General features: G+C 53.6%; 1 protein-coding gene across 3 annotated transcripts in view; it reads right to left on the minus strand.

The window, feature by feature from the left end:
• Positions 1-22,052, minus strand: part of LOC145337117 (segment polarity protein dishevelled homolog DVL-3-like) — a 60,643-nt gene that overhangs the window by 11,218 nt on the left and 27,373 nt on the right. For all 3 annotated transcript variants that reach the window (XM_080181882.1, XM_080181880.1, XM_080181883.1), the window contains exons 3-9: positions 16,837-16,958; positions 14,652-14,758; positions 13,498-13,627; positions 11,003-11,093; positions 8,859-8,928; positions 6,893-7,032; positions 3,563-3,639 (exon numbers count right to left, since the gene is read on the minus strand). In XM_080181882.1, coding sequence (XP_080038008.1) covers positions 3,563-3,639; positions 6,893-7,032; positions 8,859-8,928; positions 11,003-11,093; positions 13,498-13,627; positions 14,652-14,758; positions 16,837-16,958 — 737 coding nt within the window. The remainder of the gene's footprint in view (positions 1-3,562; positions 3,640-6,892; positions 7,033-8,858; positions 8,929-11,002; positions 11,094-13,497; positions 13,628-14,651; positions 14,759-16,836; positions 16,959-22,052) is intronic.

Genomic DNA, 22,052 nt, shown 5'->3' on the forward strand with positions numbered 1-22,052 from the left:
CATTAATCCACCTAACCTGCAATCTTTGGGACACTAAGGGACAATTTAGCATGGCCAATCCCCCTAACCTACACATCTTTGGACACTAAGGGGCAATTTAGCATGGCCAATCCCCCCTAACCTGTACATCTTTGGATTGTGGGAGGAAACCGGAGCACCCGCAGGAAACCCACGCGGACACTGGGAGAATGTGCAGACTCCACACAGACAGCGACCCAAGCTGGGAATGGAACCTGGGTCCCTGGCACTGTGAGGCAGCAGTGCTAACCCACTGTGCTGCCATGCCCATCAAAAATCTATCCATTTTCTGTTGAAATTTGCAGTTGGACTGCAGAATTGACAGCTTTTCAGGAACATTAAGAAATAGCAGCAGGAATCACACATCCAGCCTGCTCCTCCAGTCTATACCACCACGGCTGATCACGGATTCAACTCCATTTTCCAGCCCGCTCCCCACATCCCTTAATTCCCCCAGAGACCGAAGATCTATCTGCCTTCCCCACCTTAGATATATTCAACGATGGAGCATCGACAACCCTCCGAGTGAAGAAATTTCTCCCCGTTTCAGTCCTAAACGGCTGCCCCCTTCTCCTGAGACTGTCCCCCCCGACCAGCAGGAAACAATCTCAGCGTCCACCCTCAGGATCCTGTACCTTTCTCACTGAGATCACCTCTCATTCTTCTGAGCTCCAGAACACATCAGCATAAATCACTCACCATCAAATCCTTTACCCTGAGACCTTCCCTACTCCGCCTTCATTACAAGAATATCCTTCCTGGAAACCGTACACAGACGTGATCTCACCAAGACGCAGCAGCAGATGTAAGCCCATTCGGCCCATCGAGTCTGCTTTGCCAATCAATGAGATGGTGACTGATCTGGAGTGATGAACCTCAGCTCCACTTTCCCGCCTTATCCCCATAAACCTCGATTCCCTAATCAGAGGGTCTCAGCGTTGAAAACACTGATTGACCCAGGAAGTAAAGAATTCCACAGATTCACGCCCCCCTCGGAGAAGAGTTTCCTCCCCATGTCTGTCTCCAATGGGCGACCCCCTCACTCTGAGATTCTGCCCTCTGGACCCAGACTCTCCCACGAGGGGAAACAACCTCTCAGCACCACCCTGTCAAGCCCCCCCCTGAGAATGCGATACATCGCAATAAGATCACCTCTCATTCTTCTCAACTCCAATGAGTACAGGCCCAACCTACTCAACCTCCTGAGAGGATCCCTCCATTCCTGGGACTGACTGAGTGAGCCTGGGACCTCCTCCAACGCCAGTCTCTCTTTCATAGAGACGTAGAGGTTCACAGGCCCCTCCGCCCAGCTTGTCCATGCTGTCCTTTTTTTATTATCACTAAGGCAGTCCTAATTGCCCGCAGTTGGCCCACATCCCTCGACACCCACCCTTCCTTAGATAAGGGGACTAAAACTGTTCACAGTATTCCAGCTGTGGTCTAACCGGTGCCTGGTGTAGCTTTAGGAAGATTCCCTATTTTTATAACCCATTCCCTTTGAAATAAAGGCCAACATTCCATTTGCCTTCCCTATCACCCGCTGAACTTTCCGCGTTCCTTCTGCAAGCACACCTGAGCCTCTCTGAACAGTAACACTTGCAAGAACAACGGACGGCACAGTGGGTTAGCACCGCTGCCTCACAGCGCCAGGGATCAGGGTTCGATTCCCGGCTCGGGTCACTGTCGGCACGTTCTCCCCGTGTCTGCGTGGGTTTCCTCCCACACTCCGAAAGACGTGCAGCTTAGGTGGTTTGGCCGTGTTAAATTGCCCCTTAGTGTCAGGGGGATTAGCAGGTTAACAATTGTGGTCCCAACACTCATCCCTGAGGCACTTCCGTCTGCCACGGTGGGATCTGAACATGAGCTAAGTTTGTGAATTAATAATCTGGCGATAATATCGCTAAACCATCGTGTCCCCGTTTTACGGGGATAGAATCTGGGTGGGATTGTGGTGGGTGCAGGCTCGATGGGCTGAACAGCCTCCTTCAGCGCTGTCGGGATTCTGTGATTCTATGATTTTAAATTTCTCACTTTCTCAAAAATATTCTGCTTTTCTAATTCTTACCAAAGTGAATAATTTCACATTTTTGCTGAATACTTCTGAACTGTTTGGGGGTGCGGATTCCTGCGCAGTGTGTGAGAGAACAGGAATCACCCCTGCTGTCACCCGTGAATATCTTGGTTCTGGTGTTGAGGTTATCACACCTTTCCCGATTCTCCCACCCCATCCCACCACAGAGTGAATAGATTCCCCCTATTTAAGTTTAAAGTTTGTTTATCAGTGTCACAAGTAAGGCTGACATTAACGTCACAATGAAGTTACTGTGAAAATCCTCTAGTCGCCACACCCTGGGACCTGTTTGGGTTACACTGAGGGAGAATTTAGCACCTAACCTGCACGTCTTTCGGACTGTGGGAGGAAACCGAAGCACCCAGAGGAAACCCACGCAGACATGGGGAGAATGTGCAGACTCTACACAGACCCCGACCCAAGGCTGGAATCGAACACAGGTCCCTGGTGCTGTGAGGCAGCAGCGCTAACCCACTGTGTCACCGTGCCGCTGGGATTAAACCTGGGTCCCTGGCGCTGTGAGACAGCAGCACTAACCCACTGTGTCACCGTGCCACTGGGATTGAACCCGGGTCCCTGGCGCTGTGAGGCAGCAGCGCTAACCCACTGTGTCACCGTGCCGCTGGGATTGAACCCGGGTCCCTGGCGCTGTGAGGCAGCAGCGCTAACCCACTGTGTCACCGTGCCGCTGGGATTAAACCTGGGTCCCTGGCGCTGTGAGACAGCAGCACTAACCCACTGTGTCACCGTGCCACTGGGATTGAACCCGGGTCCCTGGCGCTGTGAGACAGCAGCGCTAACCCACTATGTCACCGTGCCACCCTATTTACTTTAATCGATCAAATCGCCCCCCACTAATCTTCTGTTGATGACAACACAAGAGATGCCAGAACCTATCATTATAATTTAACGGTCTCAGGCCTGGTACCATCCTTGTACATCGGCACGGCATCTGCGCCAAGGCCAGTTCGTACAACTATCGTCAGAATCCACGTTGGCAGGCGTGTGATCAAAGAACAACAACACAGCACAGGAACAGGCCCTTCGGCCCCTCCAAGCCTGCACTGACCATGTCGCTAACTAGACCATCCGTTTGTATCTCTCTATTCCCAGTCTGTTCATGTGCCTATCCAGATAAGTCTTAAATAATCCCAGCGTGTCTGCTTCAACCACCTTGCTTGGTAGTGCATTCCAGGCCCCCACCACCCTCTGTGTAAAATACGCCCCCCACCCCTGACCTTGAACTCGTTTGTCATTTCTGGCCTGGGAAAAAAGCTTCCACCCCATCCGTGCCCCTCATAATTTTATAAACCTCAATCAGGTCACCCCTCAGCCTCCGTCTTTCCAGGGAGAACAATCTCAGTTTATTCAATCTCTCCCATAGCCAATACCCTCCATGTCAGCAGGCTCGCTCCGTGTGTGTGCGTGTGTGGCAGGGGAATGATTCAGTGTTCGGGTGGCGATGTCACTTACCCAGGCTTGTGCACGATCTCCCTCAGAACCCGCACAGCGTCATCATTACTCATGTTCTCAAAGTTTATATCATTAACCTGAGGGAGAGAGAGAGAGAGAGGGAGAGAGAGCTGGAGTGAGTGACGCAGGAGGAATCCAATCCACTCAGACACACAACCATCAGACAAAGCAATCCCACATCCACTTACAACGGGATGGCAACACTTCACAACCATACCCGCCCGGATAATAACACCACCCCCAGTGAATCACCCACTGTCTACAACTCGGGAAGAGTTTGGGGAGGGTGCGGGGTGGTGGTGGTGGTGGTGGACCACCAGAGGCTGGGAATCCTGCGGAGAGTAACCTCACCTCCTGACTCCCCCCCCGTGCCTGTCCACCGTTTACGAGGCAGAAGTTCAGGATGTCTGACGGAGCGCTCCCCCCCCACCTGCCTGGATAAATCGAGCCCCCAACAGCTCGCCGAGTGCGAGACCACCCTGGACAAAACAGCCCCATCCACACCTTAAACCATTCACTCCCACCACGCAGTGGCAGCACTGCAGAAACTCAGCAAGGCTGCGACAACAGCACCTCCTGAACCGAGACCATCTCGAAGCACAAGGGGGTGCTAATGCTGCCGTTCCCCTTCTCACTGAAATATTTTTCTGTGCACCCCACAGACAAAGGAAAAGTGCAGCTCAGGAACAGGCCCTTCGGCCCTCCAAGCCTGTGCTGGTCACGGGGCCCTAACTAACCCGAAATGAAACTTTCTGCCCCTTACTCAGTCCCTATCCCTCGATTCCCTCCCTATTCACGTTCCATCCAGATGCTCCTTAAATATTGATAACGTTCCTGCTTCCACCACCTCCTCCTCTGGCAGCGCGTTCCAGGCACCCACCGCTCTCTGTCCCCCCCCCCCCCCCCCCCCACACCCATCACCCTTAAACATTTCCCCTCTCACCTTGAGCCTGTGACCCCCGTGTAATTTAAACTTCCACCCTGGGGAAATGCCACCTCCCGGTCGATGCCTCTCAAATTCCATAGACCTCTTTCAGGAGGCCCCCCTCAGCCTCCACTTCTGCAGTGAGAAGTAGGGGAGTGGGTCAGGAGGGGGTCATGGGTTGGAGGTGGGGGGGGGGGCTGTCGGGTGTTTGGAGTGGATGGTCAGGTGATTGGGGTAACAGGGTGGTTACTGAGGGGAGGAGGAGGGGTGTAGTCTACTGGTTCGTTGGGGGAATGGTCAGTTATGTAGTTTTCCAGACGTTTGACCAGAATTTAATCTGTCGCATCGTTCCTGGGTAAGATCCTCATAACGTCTCTGGGTGGAGACTCGGGGCGCGCACACACACACACAGACAGGGACACACACACAGACAGGGACACACACACACACTCAGACAGGGACACACACACACACTCAGACAGGGACACACACACACACTCAGACAGGGACACACACACACACTCAGACAGGGACACACGCACTCAGACAGGGACACACGCACTCAGACAGGGACACACACACACACTCAGACAGGGACACACACACACACTCAGACAGGGACACACACACACACTCAGACAGGGACACACACACACACTCAGACAGGGACACACACACACACTCAGACAGGGACACACACACACACTCAGACAGGGACACACACACACACTCAGACAGGGACACACACACACACTCAGACAGGGACACACACACACACTCAGACAGGGACACACACACACACTCAGACAGGGACACACACACACACTCAGACAGGGACACACACACACACACACACTCAGACAGGGACACACACACACACTCAGACAGGGACACACACACACACTCAGATAGGGACACACGCACACACTCAGACAGGGACACACACACACACTCAGACAGGGACACACACACACACTCAGACAGGGACACACACACACACTCAGACAGGGACACACACACACACACACACTCAGACAGGGACACACACACACACTCAGACAGGGACACACACACACACTCAGACAGGGACACACACACACACTCAGACAGGGACACACACACACACACACACTCAGACAGGGACACACACACACACTCAGACAGGGACACACGCACACACTCAGATAGGGACACACGCACACACTCAGACAGGGACACACACACACACTCAGACAGGGACACACACACACACTCAGACAGGGACACACACACACACTCAGACAGGGACACACACACACACTCAGACAGGGACACACACACACACTCAGACAGGGACACACACACACACTCAGACAGGGACACACACACACACTCAGACAGGGACACACACACACACTCAGACAGAGACACACACACACACTCAGATAGGGACACACGCACACACTCAGACAGGGACACACACACACACTCAGACAGGGACACACACACACACTCAGACAGGGACACACACACACACTCAGACAGGGACACACACACACACTCAGACAGGGACACACACACACACTCAGACAGGGACACACACACACACTCAGACAGGGACACACACACACACTCAGACAGGGACACACACACACACTCAGACAGGGACACACACACACACTCAGACAGGGACACACACACACACTCAGACAGGGACACACACACACACTCAGACAGGGACACACACACACACTCAGACAGGGACACACACACACACTCAGACAGGGACACACACGCACACTCAGACAGGGACACACACACACACTCAGACAGGGACAGACGCACACACTCAGACAGGGACACACACACTCAGACAGGGACACACACACTCAGACAGGGACACACACACACACTCAGACAGGGACACACACACACACTCAGACAGGGACACACACACACACTCAGACAGGGACACACACACACACTCAGACAGGGACACACACACACACTCAGACAGGGACACACACACACACTCAGACAGGGACAGACGCACACACTCAGACAGGGACACACACACTCAGACAGGGACACACACACTCAGACAGGGACACACACACTCAGACAGGGACACACACACTCAGACAGGGACACACACACTCAGACAGGGACACACACACTCAGACAGGGACACACACACACACTCAGACAGGGACACACACACACACTCAGACAGGGACACACACACACACTCAGACAGGGACACACACACACACTCAGACAGGGACACACACACACACACACAGACAGGGACACACACACACACTCAGACAGGGACACACACACACACACACACACACTCAGACAGGGACAGACGCTCTGACAGAATGCAGGTTTGTCTTTGCGGTTTGAGGGTCGCCTGCGCTTACCTGTAACAGCATGTCACCCGGTTCAATCCTCCCATCTGCTGCCACTGCTCCTCCTTTCATTATTGAACCGATGTAAATCCCTCCATCCCCTCGCTCGTTGCTCTGACCAACGATGCTGATACCCAGAAAGTTGTATTTCTCTGGAGTTGAAGGAATCACAGTCAGTGGAGTGTTTTCCTGATGGTGGCGACAGGTTTTGAGATAAACTATTGCGATTACTGCGTTTGATTTATTCGTTTTCTCACAGCACCATCCCCTCTGGACTCCACTCCACAGTAAATAAAATACTGTTTGACGTGTACTCACATGTTGTAATACAAAAAACGTGGCAGTCAACTTACACACAGCAAGATCCCACAAACACCAACGAGATCATCGGATAATCTGTTTCAGCAACATTGATTCGGGGAAAATATCCACCTAGTCTTTCCCTGACACTAAGGGGCAATTTGTCATGGCCAATCCACCTAACCTGCACATCTTTGGAGTGTGGGAGGAAACCGGGGCACCCAGAGGAAACCCACGCAGGCTCGAGGAGAATGTGCAAACTCCACACAGACAGAATCGAACCTAAGTCCCTGGCACTGTGAGGCAGCAGTGCTAACCACTATGCCACCGTGCCCTCTCCAAAGCCTCCACATGGCGACCGGAACTGTGCGCGGTATTTCAGAAGTGTCCTCACAGAAGCTATGGGATGATTCCCATGAAACATATAAGGGGTTGGAAAGAGCAGCCAGTCTGAGGTTGCTCTGCCCCGAGCGGTAATCTCGAATACAGGGTCTCATCACACTTCCTGACTGAGCTGAGGAGGATCACTTTACTCAAAGGCTTTTGGATCTTTATGATTCTCTCCCCCAGAGTTTAAGGTGCTCCATCATTGAAAATGGAAGCAGATAGAGGAACAGATGGATTTTTAGTATCTCGGGGAATCGAGGGATACAAGGATCAGGCAGGGAGAGTGCAGAGACTCTGCTTTAGCCGAGATCAGCCAGGTCCGATGGGCAGAATGGCCTACTCCTGCTCCTATTTATATGGATAGACTGGGATATTTCTCCCTGAAGCGTAGGAGGCTGAGGAGTGATCTTATACAGGTCTATAAAATAATGAGGGGCACAGATCAGCTCGATAGTCAATATCTTTTCCCAAAGGTAGGGGAGTCTAAAACTAGAGGGCACAGGTTTAAGGGGAGAGGGGAGAGATACAAAAGGTCCAGAAGGGCAATTTTTTTTTTACACAGAGGGTGGTGAGTGTCTGGAACAAGCTGCCAGAGGTAGTAGTGGAGGTGGATACAATTTTGTCTTTTAAAAAGCGTTTAGACAGTTCCATGGGTACGATGGGTACAGAGGGATGTGGGCCAAACACGGGCAATTGGGACTAACTTAGTGGTTAAAAACTGGCCAGCATGAGCAGGTTGAGCCTGTTTCCCTGCTGTAAACCGCCATGAGGCCTTCAGGCCCGGCACCGCGGGGCGCACTCACCCAGGCCCGGCACCGCGGGGCGCACTCACCCAGGCCCGGCACCGCGGGGCGCACTCCCCCAGGCCCGGCACCGCGGGGCGCACTCCCCCAGGCCCGGCACCGCGGGGCGCACTCCCCCAGGCCCGGCACCGCGGGGCGCACTCCCCCAGGCCCGGCACCGCGGGGCGCACTCACCCACGCCCGGCACCGCGGGGCGCACTCACCCACGCCCGGCACCGCGGGGCGCACTCACCCACGCCTGGCACCGCGGGGCGCACTCACCCACGCCTGGCACCGCGGGGCGCACTCACCCACGCCTGGCACCGCGGGGCGCACTCACCCAGGCCCGGCACCGCGGGGCGCACTCACCCACGCCTGGCACCGCGGGGCGCACTCACCCACGCCCGGCACCGCGGGGCGCACTCACCCACGCCTGGCACCGCGGGGCGCACTCACCCACGCCTGGCACCGCGGGGCGCACTCACCCAGGCCCGGCGCCACGCACTTACCCATGTTCAGTGTGACGGTGATGATGTTCAGAGACATGGTTGAGTCCGTGACACTGCTAAATGAGGAGGCCTGAGAGGAATTAAAAACAGAAAAGCTTCAAAGACACATTACCACAGACTGACAGCCCGTAACCCAACCCCAATCTCTAACCTCCCCCTGCCCCCCATCTCTGAACCCCTACGCTCTCGATAACCACCCCCCCCAATCAGTAACCCAACCCCAATCTCTAACCTCCCTCGCCCCCCCAATCTCTGAACCCCCACAGTCTCTATAACCACCCCCCCCAATCAGTAACCCAACCCCAATCTCTAACCTCCCTCTGCCCCCTATCTCTGAACCCCCACACACTCTGTAACCCCGTCCCCAATCAGTAACTCATCCCCAATCTCTGAATCCCCACACTCTCTAACCTCCCCCCTACCCCCCATCTCTGAACCCCCACACTCTCGATAACCACCCCCCTCAATCAGTAACCCCCTGCCCCAAATCTCTAACCTCCCCCTGCCCCCCATCTCTGAACCCCCACACTCTCGATAACCACCCCCCTCAATCAGTAACCCCCTGCCCCCAATCTCTAACCTCCCCCTGCCCCCCATCTCTGAACCCCCACACTCTCGATAACCACCCCCCTCAATCAGTAACCCCCTGCCCCCAATCTCTAACCTCCCCCCGCCCCCAATCTCTAACCTCCCCCCGCCCCCAATCTCTAACCTCCCCCCGCCCCCAATCTCTAACACCCCCCACCCTCAGTCTCTAACCTGCTCCCCACCCCTAATCCCCAGAATCTCTGCACCACAAGATGCCAACTTTTACTAGAATACAAAGCCTCGCGGCGCCAGAGGCCTGGGTTCGATTCCCAGCCTTGGGTCACTGTCTGCGTGGAGTCTGCATGTTCTCCCCGTGTCTGCATGGGTTTCATCCGGGTGCTCCGGTTTCCTCCCACATACGAATGACGTGCTGGTTAGGGTACATTGACCAGAACAGGCGCCAGACTGTCTCAACTAGGGGAATTTCACAGTAAACTCATTGCAGTGTTAATGTAAGCCTTATTTGTGACTAATAATTAATCTTTATTTTAGGTTAGGGGGATTGGCCATGATAAATGGTCCCTTAGTGTCCAAAGATGTGCAGGTTAGGGGGATTGGCCACGATCAATGCACAGTGTTATGGGGATAGAGAGGAGGAGGAATGGGCCACAGTCGAGTGCTCTCTCGGAGGGTCAGTGCAACTCGAAAGGGCTGAATAGCCTCCCTTCTGCACTGTAGGGATTTTACACTCAGCACCGCCCACCACCCCCCCCCCGCAGTGCCTCATCCAAGTAGCAACGGCAGACTCTGAGGTGCCCATCTAAAGTAAGGTTTATTTATTCGTCATGTGGAGAATACTTAACACTGCAATGAAGTTACTGTGAAAATCCCCAAGTTGCCACACACCGGCACCTGTTCGGGGTACACTGAGGGAGAATTTAGCAACCTAAGCAGCACGGCTTTCCGACTGTGGGTGGGAACTGGAGCACCCAGAGGAAACCGGCAGCCGGGGACTGGGGGAGGCACGCGCGCGGGGACCAGGGGGTGGGGGTGTGGGTGTGGGGGGCGCGCGGGGACCAGGAGGTGGGGGGGGGGGGGGGGGGGGCGTGCAGGGACCGGGGGTGGGGGGTGTGGGGGGCACGCGGGGACCGGGGGTGGGGGGCACGCGGGGACCGGGGGTGGGGGGCACGCGGGGACCAGGGGGTGGGGGGTGTGGGGGGCGCGCGGGGACCAGGGGGTGGGGGGCGTGCGGGGACCAGGGGGTGGGGGGCGCGCGGGGACCGGGGGGTGGGGGGCGTGCGGGGACCAGGGGGTGGGGGGTGTGGGGGGCGCGCGGGGACCAGGGGGTGGGGGGCGTGCGGGGACCAGGGGGTGGGGGGCGCGCGGGGACCGGGGGGTGGGGGGCGTGCGGGGACCAGGGGGTGGGGGGTGTGGGGGGCGCGCGGGGACCAGGGGGTGGGGGGTGTGGGGGGCGCGCGGGGACCGGAGGAGGGGCAGAGATTTAAGAGTCCAGTGTTCCTGCTCGTTTACACAAGGTTTTTGTGATTCCACCGATACAAAAGGCAGCCCCTTGGGGCCACTAAACCCAACAACAGGGTGGGCGACAGCCCTCTTACCCTCTCGAGCCGGGGAGGTCTCTGCTTCCGTCTGCGCCGGTGACGTTTCAGAATCCGGGAGGAGTTGCTTTGCTCAGTGGAGCTGCTGAATCTGAGGAGGAAAATGAAAAGACGGATAAAACACCTGAACGAAACCCAACGTTACCTGCTCTCCCTGCGCCTGGGGTGAAGGTCGCGACCACCAGCTTGCTGCAGGAGTGGCTTTTCGAGAGTAATAAAAATAATGAAGCAGCGGTGGGCCATTTGGCCCCTCGAGCCTGCTCCACCCGAAGGTGATCACAACTCAACTCCACTTTCCCGCCTACCCCCATTTACCACCCCCCCACTCTCCTGGTAATCAGGAATCTGTCCAGCTCAATGTTAAATATGACTCTCCACTGCTCTGTGGGGGACTGTAGAAAAGCTACAGCACGGGAGGAGGCCATTAGGCCCATGCTCGCCCAAGGACACCCAGATGTCCTCTCTCATCCCTCCTTCCTTGCACCCAGCCCATAACCCTGTAGCTTACAGCACTTAAGGTGCCCATCCAGGTACGGTGGCACAATGGGTTAGCACTGCTGTCTCACAGCACCAGGGACCCGGGTTCAATCCCAGCAGCACGGTGACACAGTGGGTTAGCGCTGCTGCCTCACAGGGACCCGGGTTCAATCCCAGTGGCACGGTGACACAGTGGGTTAGCACTGCTGCCTCACAGGGACCCGGGTTCAATCCCAGTGGCACGGTGACACAGTGGGTTAGCACTGCTGTCTCACGGCGCCAGGGACCCGGGTTCAATCCCAGTGGCACGGTGACACAGTGGGTTAGCGCTGCTGCCTCACAGGGACCCGGGTTCAATCCCAGCGGCACGGTGACACAGTGGGTTAACGCTGCTGCCTCACAGGGACCCGGGTTCAATCCCAGCGGCACGGTGACACAGTGGGTTAACGCTGCTGCCTCACAGGGACCCGGGTTCAATCCCAGCGGCACGGTGACACAGTGGGTCAGCATTGCTGCCTCACAGCACCAGGGACCCAGGTTCGATTCCCGCCTTGGTTCACTGCCTGTGCGGAGCTCCCTCCCCGTGTCCGTGTGGGTTTCCTCCGGGCACTCCAGTTTGCTCGCACACTCTGAAAGACGTGTTGGTTAGGGCAGGCGCCGGAGTGTAGCAACAATGTGGCTTCCACCGAAACTGCATTGTTAAGGCTTACTTCTGACTAATAAATAAATCTTAAAAGAAAACTTTTCTAAAAAAAAGAGTTTCGGGTCTCTGCCTCCACCACCAAATTAGGCAGCGAATTCCAGCAACCCAGAACCCTCTGCGTAAAAAAGTTCTTCCGTACATCCCCCTCCACATGCAACACCTACTGCCACTTAACCTGGATCTGCGTCCCCCTGGTTCTAGAACTCTCCACCCAGAGAAACAACGTTATCCTGTCCACTCTATCTCTTCTCCTCAACCCCCCCAAGCCTTCTCTGTCCCAAGGAACATGACCCCAGCCTCTCCAATCTCTCCCCCCGGCTACACTTCTCTGGCCCTTGATGGTAAGTCAAGACAACGGTTAGTATTCAACAACAAATGTACAACCTTCTCCAAGATGCAAAACACCCAACAGGAAAGGTCAATCAATTCTGCTCAACAAGAGATTACATTTGGTCAAAACAGAAAGTGGTTGAGGGGGTGGCCAGCCACAGGGTCGAGAACAGTTTAGAATCCAGGAAGGGAAGGCCAAGGAAATAACAAAACAGAGGAATACAAGCTAGAGAGAAACAAAGGCAAACCGTAAAGATTCTTTCCATACGTGAACAGGAAAAGTGTCGCGAGGACAAACGCTAGCCCATTACACGCGGAGAAGACAGGAGAATTCTGAAATGCGGAACGGGGGGAAACTAAACAACTAATATGCGTCTTTATTCTGTTTCAGAGAAAAGCTCCCAGGGAACCAAGAGACAGTAGTTCCAAAATTAACCAGTTTGGAGGTTGGCAAATCCACTGGACTTGATGAGGTGTGTGCACGAGGATTCAGAGAAACACGGTGGCACGGTGGGTTAGCATTGCTGCCCCTCAGCGCCAGGGACCCGCATTCAATTCCCAGCTCAGGTCACTGTCTGTACAGAATCTGTACGTTCTCCCCATGTGTCTGTGTGGGTTTCCACCGGGTGCTCCAGTTTCCTCCCACAGTGCAAAGATGTGCAGGTTAGGGGGATTGGCCATGCTAAATTGCCTCGGTGTCAGTGGATTAGCTAGGGTAAATACATAGGGTTATGGCATAGGGCCTGGGTGGGATTGGGGTCAGTACAGACCCGATGGGCCAAGTGGCCTCCTCCTGCACTGTGGGGATTCTGTGAAAGTCAGACAAAGTAGTGACAGGAGCTGGTCAAAGGGAGGGAAACCAATAATAGAGCAGAAGGGGAGGCAGGGAGGTGAACTTTCTCTCTCTGAGGGTAAATAGGTTAAGAATGCGAGGGGGCTCGGTGAAGCAGAACATGAGGAAGAGTTTGTTCGGTCAGAGGAGTACCTGCTTGCGGCATCATCTTCATCTGAATCACAGAAACTGGTTGTTTCCAGCTCGCTGCTTAGGAGGGTGGATGAGCTCTCGTAGCCGGCAAGGTGACGCTCCATCTTTGGGTGCCCATTAATTCTGGGACCTGGAGGAATACAGAACACATCACTCTGAAACAGTCACAACAGCCACGTGCCAAAACCTGCCCCAGCTAGACACACACACAAACATTACAGCAGGAGAGGCTAAGCAGGAGTACGGGAATACTTCACCCTCTTCCTGAGAACACAAACTGAGAGGAACATAATATAGAGGGCAGCAATTAGCACTGCTGCCTCACAGCACCAGGGAGCCAGGTTCAAACCTGACCTCGGGTCACTGTCTGTGTGGAGTTTACAAGTTCTCTCCACATCTGTGTGGGTTTCCACTGGGTGCTCCAGATTCCTCCCACCGTCCAAAGATGTGCAGGTTAGGTGGACTGGCCATGCTAAACTGTCCCTTTGTTTCCAAAGATGTGCAGGTTAGGTGGATTGGCTATGCTAAATTGCCCCTTAGTGTCCAAAGATATGTAGTTTAGGTGGATTGACCATGCTAAATTGCCCCTTAGTGTCCAAAGGTGTACAGATTAGATGGATTGGCCACGCTAAATTGCCCCTCGGTGTCCAAAGATGTGTCGTTTAGGTGGATTGGCCATGCTAAATTGCTCCTTTGTGTCCAAAGATGTGCAGGTTAGGGGGATTGGCCATGCTAAATTGTCCCTTAGTGTCCAAAGATGTGCAGGTTAGGGGGATTGGCCATGCTAAATTGTCCCTTAGTGTCCAAAGATATGTAGGTTAGGGGGATTGGCCATGCTAAATGTTTAGGTTAATGGGGATGGGGCAGGGGAGAGGCCTGGGCAAGATAGTCTGATGCAGACTCGATGGGCCGGATGGCCTCGTCCTGCACTGTAAGGATTCTATGACTAACTCACTATGGTTCAGTGCATTTGATTCAGTTACCAGGTCAGGTGGGCATTACATCTTCCCCAGGTATCTCCAATGTTGGAACAATGTGAAAGCGGCCTCCCCAAAGAGTTAGTTACAAACTAGTTTGTACGTACAGCCAATCTCTCACTGCCGAGCTCGGTTACAACATTCTCTCAAGGTTCAGTCCCCGCCCTTGTCTCTCACCGTGCTCCATACTCTCTCGCCGTCGAGGCTTCTCTCTCCGTGACATCACCACTGATTCCGTCTCTGTCTCATTGTCCAAATTCTCCCGGCTCCCGGTCACGTTGGCGCTGCGAGAAAGTGAGGAAACCATTCAGGGGAAGCCCCACGAGAACAAGAGGCAGAACTTTACAACTGTGAGGTAACGCATTTTGGAAGGTCTAATACAGATGGGAAATATACAGCAAATGGGAGAACCCTTCAGAGTATTGATAGGCAGAGGGATCTGGGTGTACAGGTACACAGGTCACTCAAAGTGGCAATGCAGGTGGAGAAGGTGGTCAAGAAGGTATACGGCATGCTTACCTTCATTGGTCAGTGCATTGAGTTTAAAAATTGGCAAGTCATGTTGCAGCTTTATAGAACCTTAGTGAGGCCGCACTTGGAATATAGTGTTCAATTCTGGTCGCCACACTACCAGAAGGATGTGGAGGCTTTGGAGAGGGTACAGAAAAGATTTACCAGGATGTTGCCCTGGTATGGAGGGCATTAGCTATGAGGAGAGGTTGGAGAAACTCAGTTTGTTCTCACTGGAGTGACGGAGGTTGAGGGGAGACCAGATAGAAATCTACAAGATTATGAGGGCCATGGACAGAGTGGATAGTCAGAAGCTTTTCCCCCAGGGTGGAAGAGTCAATTACTAGGGGGGGGCACAGGTTTAAGGTGCGAGGGGCAAGGTTTAAAGGAGATGTACGAGGCAGGTTTTTTTTAACACAGAGGGTGGTGGGTGCCTGGAACTCGCTGCCGGAGGAGGGAGTGGAAGCGGATATGGTAGTGAGTTTTAAGGGACATCTGGACTATTCCATGAATAGGATGGGAATAGAGGGATATGGTCCCTGGAAGGGGAGGGGATTTTAGTTCAGTCGGGGCAGCATGGGTCGGTGCAGGCTTGGAGGGGCCAAAGGGCCTGATCCTGTGCTAGGATTTTCTTTGTTCTAATTGTAACCAAAAGAGACAAATTGCAAAACAAGGCAGCAGCGCAGACTGTCGTTCCACGAACCAGTTCGAGCTTCTCCTCCTGTAGCCCTCCACCCTGCTATGCTCCCTTTTTAAGTACCATTCCTCAATCTCAAAAATACATCATGTAGAGTCATAGAGGTTTACAGCAGGGAAACAGATCCTTCAACCCAAATTGTCCATGCCACCCTTCTTTTTAAAACCCTGAGGCTCGTGCCAATTGCCTGCATTTGGCCCATATCCCTCTATACCCATCTTACCCATGTAACTATCTAAAAGCTTTTTAAAAGAAAAAATTGTACCTGCCTCAAATACTACTTCTGGCAGCTTGTTCCAGATACTCACCACCCTGTGTGTGAAAAAATTGCCCCTCTGGACCCTTTTGTATCTCTCCCCTCTCACCTTAAACCAGCCCCCTAGTTTTAGACTCCCCTACCTTTGGGAAAAGATATTGACTATCGAGCTGATCTGTGCCCCTCATTATTTTATAGACTTCTATAAGATCACCTCTCAGCCTCCTACGCTCCAGAGAAAAAAGTCCCAGTCTATCCAGCCTCTCCTTATAACTCAATCCATCAAGTCCCCATAGCATCCCAGTAAATCTTTTCTGCATTCTTTCCCGTTTAATAATATCCTTTCTATAATAGGGTGACCAGAACTGTACACAGTATTCCAAGTGTGGCTTTACCAATGTCTTGTACAACTTCAACAAGACGTCCCAACTCCTGTACTCAATGTTCTGACCGATGAAACCAAGCATGCTGAATGCCTTCTTCACCACTCTGTCCACTTGTGACTTCACTTTCAAGGAGCTATGAACATGTACCCCTAGATCTCTGTAACTCTCCCCAGCGCCCTACCATTAACTGAATAAATCCTGCCCTGGTTGAATCTACCAAAATGCATCACCCTGCATTTGTCTAATTAAACTCCATCTGCCGTTCGTCAGCCCACCGGCCCAATTGATCAAGATCCCGTTGCAATTGGAGATAACTTTCTTCACAGTCCGCTATGCCTCCAATCTTGGTGTCAACTGCAAACATACTAACCATGCCTCCTATATTCTCATCCAAATCATTAATATTAATGATAAATATTCTAACAGAGTCTCTGCTCCCTCCCTCCCGCCAGGTTAAACATGAGGAACCTATACCTCAGTGGCATTGCTTGACACACTGGTGACATTACTCACTGGAAGGACGGAGGCCTCGAGTCGCCAATCCCACCCGTTCGTTCTATCGGCGGGGGCACATCTGCCACGGTGCTAACCGGGTGGGGCGCTGGTTCCGACTGCGTACTTTCGGCAGACACCAACTACGACCGGGGGGAATGGGAGGGGGGAGAAAGATCAACAATGATAAAAGTGTAAAACAACATACGTGGGCAGGAAGGCAAGAGGGATTGGTTCAAACAACAATCATCCAAAGATTACCATCATTCAGCTTTCTGACTAAACACTGAACAAAGAAAATTACAGCACAGGAACAGGCCCTTCAGCCCTCCAAGCCTGCCCTGACTGAACTCAAGCTCCCGACCCTTCCGGGGACCATAACCCTCTATTCCCATGCGATTCATGTATTTGTCCAGACGCCCCTTAAAACTCACTACCGTATCTGCTTCCACCACCTCCCCTGACAGCGAGTTCCAGGCACCCACCACCCTCTGTGTAAAGGAAACCTGCCTCGTACATCTCCTGAAGAACTGCACAGGAAAACTCTGCCCCTCATCAGGCTCCCAGCTCGGGGTGGAAGCCATTTCGTTTTCCCTCTCGAGTGAAAATTCTGCTGTGGGTGGTTAGTTAGCCTGTAACTAGAGGTGAGGGTTGCCTCTGTCTCTTGCTGGCTAAAAACTAGAAGTCAGCAGTGGTATCTTCCTCGCCTCAAAGTCTGCTGAAGGTTACAAAGCTGGGAAGCTTCAACTCTTCAACCAAAGGACTAAGTTCCAGCATCACTTGAGCATTCGTATTTTCTGTGTTAAACCTGGGACAGGTGTGTGTTTATGAGGAGGTTTCGTTATGCTGGAACATTTAGTTGTTAACGTTTGTACAATATCATGGTTATGATTTTTCTTGTTTCGAAGTGATAAAAGCCATTGCTAATTCTCTTTCTGTGTGTTAACTGTTTTCTGAAATAAACTTTGATAGAACTAAAAGCAAAATATTGGATGCAGGAATCTGAGACAAAAACAGAAAAGGCTGGAAAATCTCAACAGGTCTGGCGGCACCAGTCAGGAGAGAATAGAGCCAACGTTTCAGGTCTGGATGACTCTTTGTCAGAGCTCCAGCTCTGATGAAGGGGCATCCAGACTCAAAACGTTAGCTCTATTCTCTCCCCACAGATGTCGTCAGACCTGCTGAGATTTTCCAGCCTTTTCTGTTTTTGCTTGTACCGTGGGCAGCACGTTAGCACAGTGGGTTAGCACTGCTGCCTCACAGTACCAGGGACCCGGGTTCAATCCCAGCGGCACGGTGACACAGTGGGTTAGCGCTGCTGCCTCACAGCGCCAGGGACCCAGGTTCAATCCCAGTGGCACGGTGACACAGTGGATTAGCGCTGCTGCCTCACAGGGACCCAGGTTCAATCCCAGCGGCACGGTGACACAGTGGATTAGCGCTGCTGCCTCACAGCTCCAGGACTCAGGTTCAATTCCTGGGTTGAGTCACTTTAGGTATGATTGAAATGACCCATGAGGGACCTTTATCCATAGAATCCTACAGTACAGAAGGAGGCCATTCGGCCCATCCAGACTGCAACGATCACAATCCCACCCAGGCCGTATCGCCACAATCCCATCCATTTACCCTAGGTCGTCCTGCTGACACTAAGGGGCAATTTAACGTGACCAGTCCATCCAACCCACATATCTTTGGAGTGTGGGAGGAAACCTGAGCACCTGGAGGAAACCTATGCAGACACAGGGGAGGAAGTGCAGACTCCACATAGACAGTGACGCAAGCTGGGAATTGAATCCGGGTCCCTGTGAGGTAGCAGCGCTAACCCACTGTGTCACCGTGCCGCTGGGATTGAACCCGGGTCCCTGTGAGACAGCAGCGCTAACCCACTGTGTCACCGTGCCGCTGGGATTGAACCCGGGTCCCTGTGAGGTAGCAGCGCTAACCCACTGTGTCACCGTGCCGCTGGGATTGAACCCGGGTCCCTGTGAGACAGCAGCGCTAACCCACTGTGTCACCGTGCCGCTGGGATTGAACCCGGGTCCCTGTGAGGCAGCAGCGCTAACCCACTGTGTCACCGTGCCGCTGGGATTGAACCCGGGTCCCTGTGAGGCAGCAGCGCTAACCCACTGTGTCACCGTGCCACTGGGATTGAACCCGGGTCCCTGTGAGGCAGCAGCGCTAACCCACTGTGTCACCGTGCCGCTGGGATTGAACCCGGGTCCCTGTGAGGCAGCAGCGCTAACCCACTGTGTCACTGTGCTGCTCGGATTGAACCCGGGTCCCTGGCGCTGTGAGACAGCAGTGCTAACCCACTGTGTCACCGTGCCGCTGGGATTGAACCCGGGTCCCTGTGAGACAGCAGTGCTAACCCACTGTGTCACCGTGCCGCTGGGATTGAATCCGGGTCCCTGTGAGGTAGCAGCACTAACCCACTGTGTCACCGTGCCGCTGGGATTGAACCCGGGTCCCTGTGAGACAGCAGCGCTAACCCACTGTGTCACTGTGCTGCTCGGATTGAACCCGGGTCCCTGGCGCTGTGAGACAGCAGTGCTAACCCACTGTGTCACCGTGCCGCTGGGATTGAACCCGGGTCCCTGTGAGGCAGCAGCGCTAACCCACTGTGTCACCGTGCCGCTGGGATTGAACCCGGGTCCCTGTGAGGCAGCAGCGCTAACCCACTGTGTCACCGTGCCACTGGGATTGAACCCGGGTCCCTGGCGCTGTGAGACAGCAGCGCTAACCCACTGTGTCACCGTGCCACTGGGATTGAACCCGGGTCCCTGGCACTGTGAGACAGCAGCGCTAACCCACTGTGTCACCGTGCCACTGGGATTGAACCCGGGTCCCTGGCGCTGTGAGGCAGCAGCGCTAACCCACTGTGTCACCGTGCCGCTGGGATTGAACCCGGGTCCCTGGCGCTGTGAGGCAGCAGCGCTAACCCACTGTGTCACCGTGCCGCTGGGATTGAACCCGGGTCCCTGTGAGACAGCAGCACTAACCCACTGTGTCACCGTGCCGCTGGGATTGAACCCGGGTCCCTGTGAGGCAGCAGCACTAACCCACTGTGTCACCGTGCCGCTGGGATTGAACCCGGGTCCCTGGCGCTGTGAGGCAGCAGCGCTAACCCACTGTGTCACCGTGCTGCCCACGTTACAAGCAAAAAACAGAAAAGGCTGGAAAATCTCAGCAGTACTGACGACGCCTGTGAGGAGAGAATAGAGCTAACGTTTTGTGTCTGGATAACCCTTCATCACTTTAGGTGTGCTTACCCCAGCCAAATTGAAATGGCCAGACAGATAGACTAGGCTGACTCCGTAGAGTAACCTGGAGTCTCACACTCTGCACACGATGGATGTACACTTTCTGATGCCCATAGACAGGAACCCCCTCTGTCTGTGTCAACTGTCCTGGGAGGCCACCTGGGTGTGCGTGTGGGTGAGTGTGCGCGCAGGCGGTGGTGGTGGTGGTGGGTTGGGGTGAGTGCGGGGGTCCAGCAGCCAGGCAGAAAGCATCACGGGTCAAATGCTGCCTGTTCTACTTTTGACAGCCCAGCAGCTCGGCCGTTCAATAAACTTAACGCCGTGATGGAAAGTGATCCCACAACAAGCAGCGAACAATAAGATTTTAGTGGAGCAGCTTCCTGTAATAAGTCAGCCACTGCAATGTACGCCAGCTCCAAAACACCATCCAAACTTTCTACTCTGTGACAGCTGTTTCCCATCAGAGCAGCGATTGTTTCCTTAATGAGCATCCTGAAGGAAAACAACATCCACAGGCACTCAGCCAGGACAACTCATAAAAGGCCCCGCTGACTTAACCCTGCAAAGACTCTGACGTGTCCGCCACCAACAACAGGCAGTCTGCCAAGACAGCTAACAAAGACAGAGGGCCTCACTGGTATAACCAGCCCGCTCACTCCATCTTCTCTCGTCCCATCTTGGGCTCAAAGGATTACGGAATAGGAAACAGCGACACCCTTTCCATTCTGCTCTTCCCCACAGCACCCCCCCCACATCTGCTCAAGTCTCTCACCAGAGGTTAGCAGGCTCCTTGCTCGCACCCAAGGATCTGACCCCATCACAGCTCAACTCCTTTCCCCGTGTCCACGTGGGTTTCTTCCAGATGCTCCGGTTTCCTCCCACACTCCAAAGATGTGCAGGTTAGGGTGGATTGGCCATGCTAAACTGTCCCTTAGTGTCCAAAGATGTGTAGGTTAGGGGGATTGGCCATGCTAAACTGTCCCTTAGTGTCCAAAGATGTGTAGGTTAGGTGGATTGACCATGCTAAACTGTCCCTTAGTGTCCAAAGATGTGTAGGTTAGGGGGATTGGCCATGCTATATTGCCCCTTAGTGTCCAAAGGTATATGTAGGTTTAGGGGGTTAGTAGAGTAAGGGTCAGTACAGACTCGATGGGCTGATTGGCTTCCTCCTGCGCTGTAGGGATTCTACGATATTTTCTATAGCAGCTGAACCACCATGGGGCGAGGCAGGGATCCTGGTATAGTTACAAAACATAGTGAACATCCCAGGACTAACATTCAATGTTCCAGCAGCCAGCTTCACATCTCTGGCAAGACGTATAAGATAATGAAGGGATGGATGGGGTTGAGGTAGAGAGATTCTTCCCGCTTAGAAAGGACAGCAGGACTAGAGGGCACAGCCTCAAGATAAGCGGGGGCAGTTTAGATCGGAGTTGAGGAGGAATTTCTTCACTCAAAGGGTGGTGAATCTCTGGAATTCTCTGCCCGTTGATGTGGTGGAGGCTACCTCGCTAAATATATTTAAGTCATGGGTAGATAGGTTTTTGACAGACAAGGGAATTAAGGGTTATGGGGAGAGAGCGGGAAAGTGGAACTGATCCACTTCAGATCAGCCATGATCTTATTGAATGGCGGGGCAGGCTCGAAGGGCTAGATGGCCGACTCCTGCTCCTATTTCTTATGTTCTTATGTCCCAAGAACCGAGGAGGACACAGAGCTCGGATTACTTTAACTGTGAGGTATTAGATCCAAGGTGGTTTAATCAGCCAATTACAATCATAGAATCCCTATAGTGTAGAAGGTGGCCATTCAGCCCATCGAGTCTGCACTGACAACAATCCCACATAGCACCCATCCCCTATCCCCTGTATTTTGCTTATAGGCATGTTTTGTGCATGGGTTTCTGGCTAGAGGTGTCATTGATGCCAAGTACAAATTAATTTGAGGTTTATTTATCAGTGTCACAACTAGGCT

This window comes from Carcharhinus amblyrhynchos, unplaced genomic scaffold, assembly GCF_965287045.1.
Source record: "Carcharhinus amblyrhynchos unplaced genomic scaffold, sCarAmb.v2.hapA scaffold_43, whole genome shotgun sequence".
In the NCBI taxonomy this organism is placed as follows: Eukaryota; Metazoa; Chordata; class Chondrichthyes; order Carcharhiniformes; family Carcharhinidae; genus Carcharhinus; species Carcharhinus amblyrhynchos.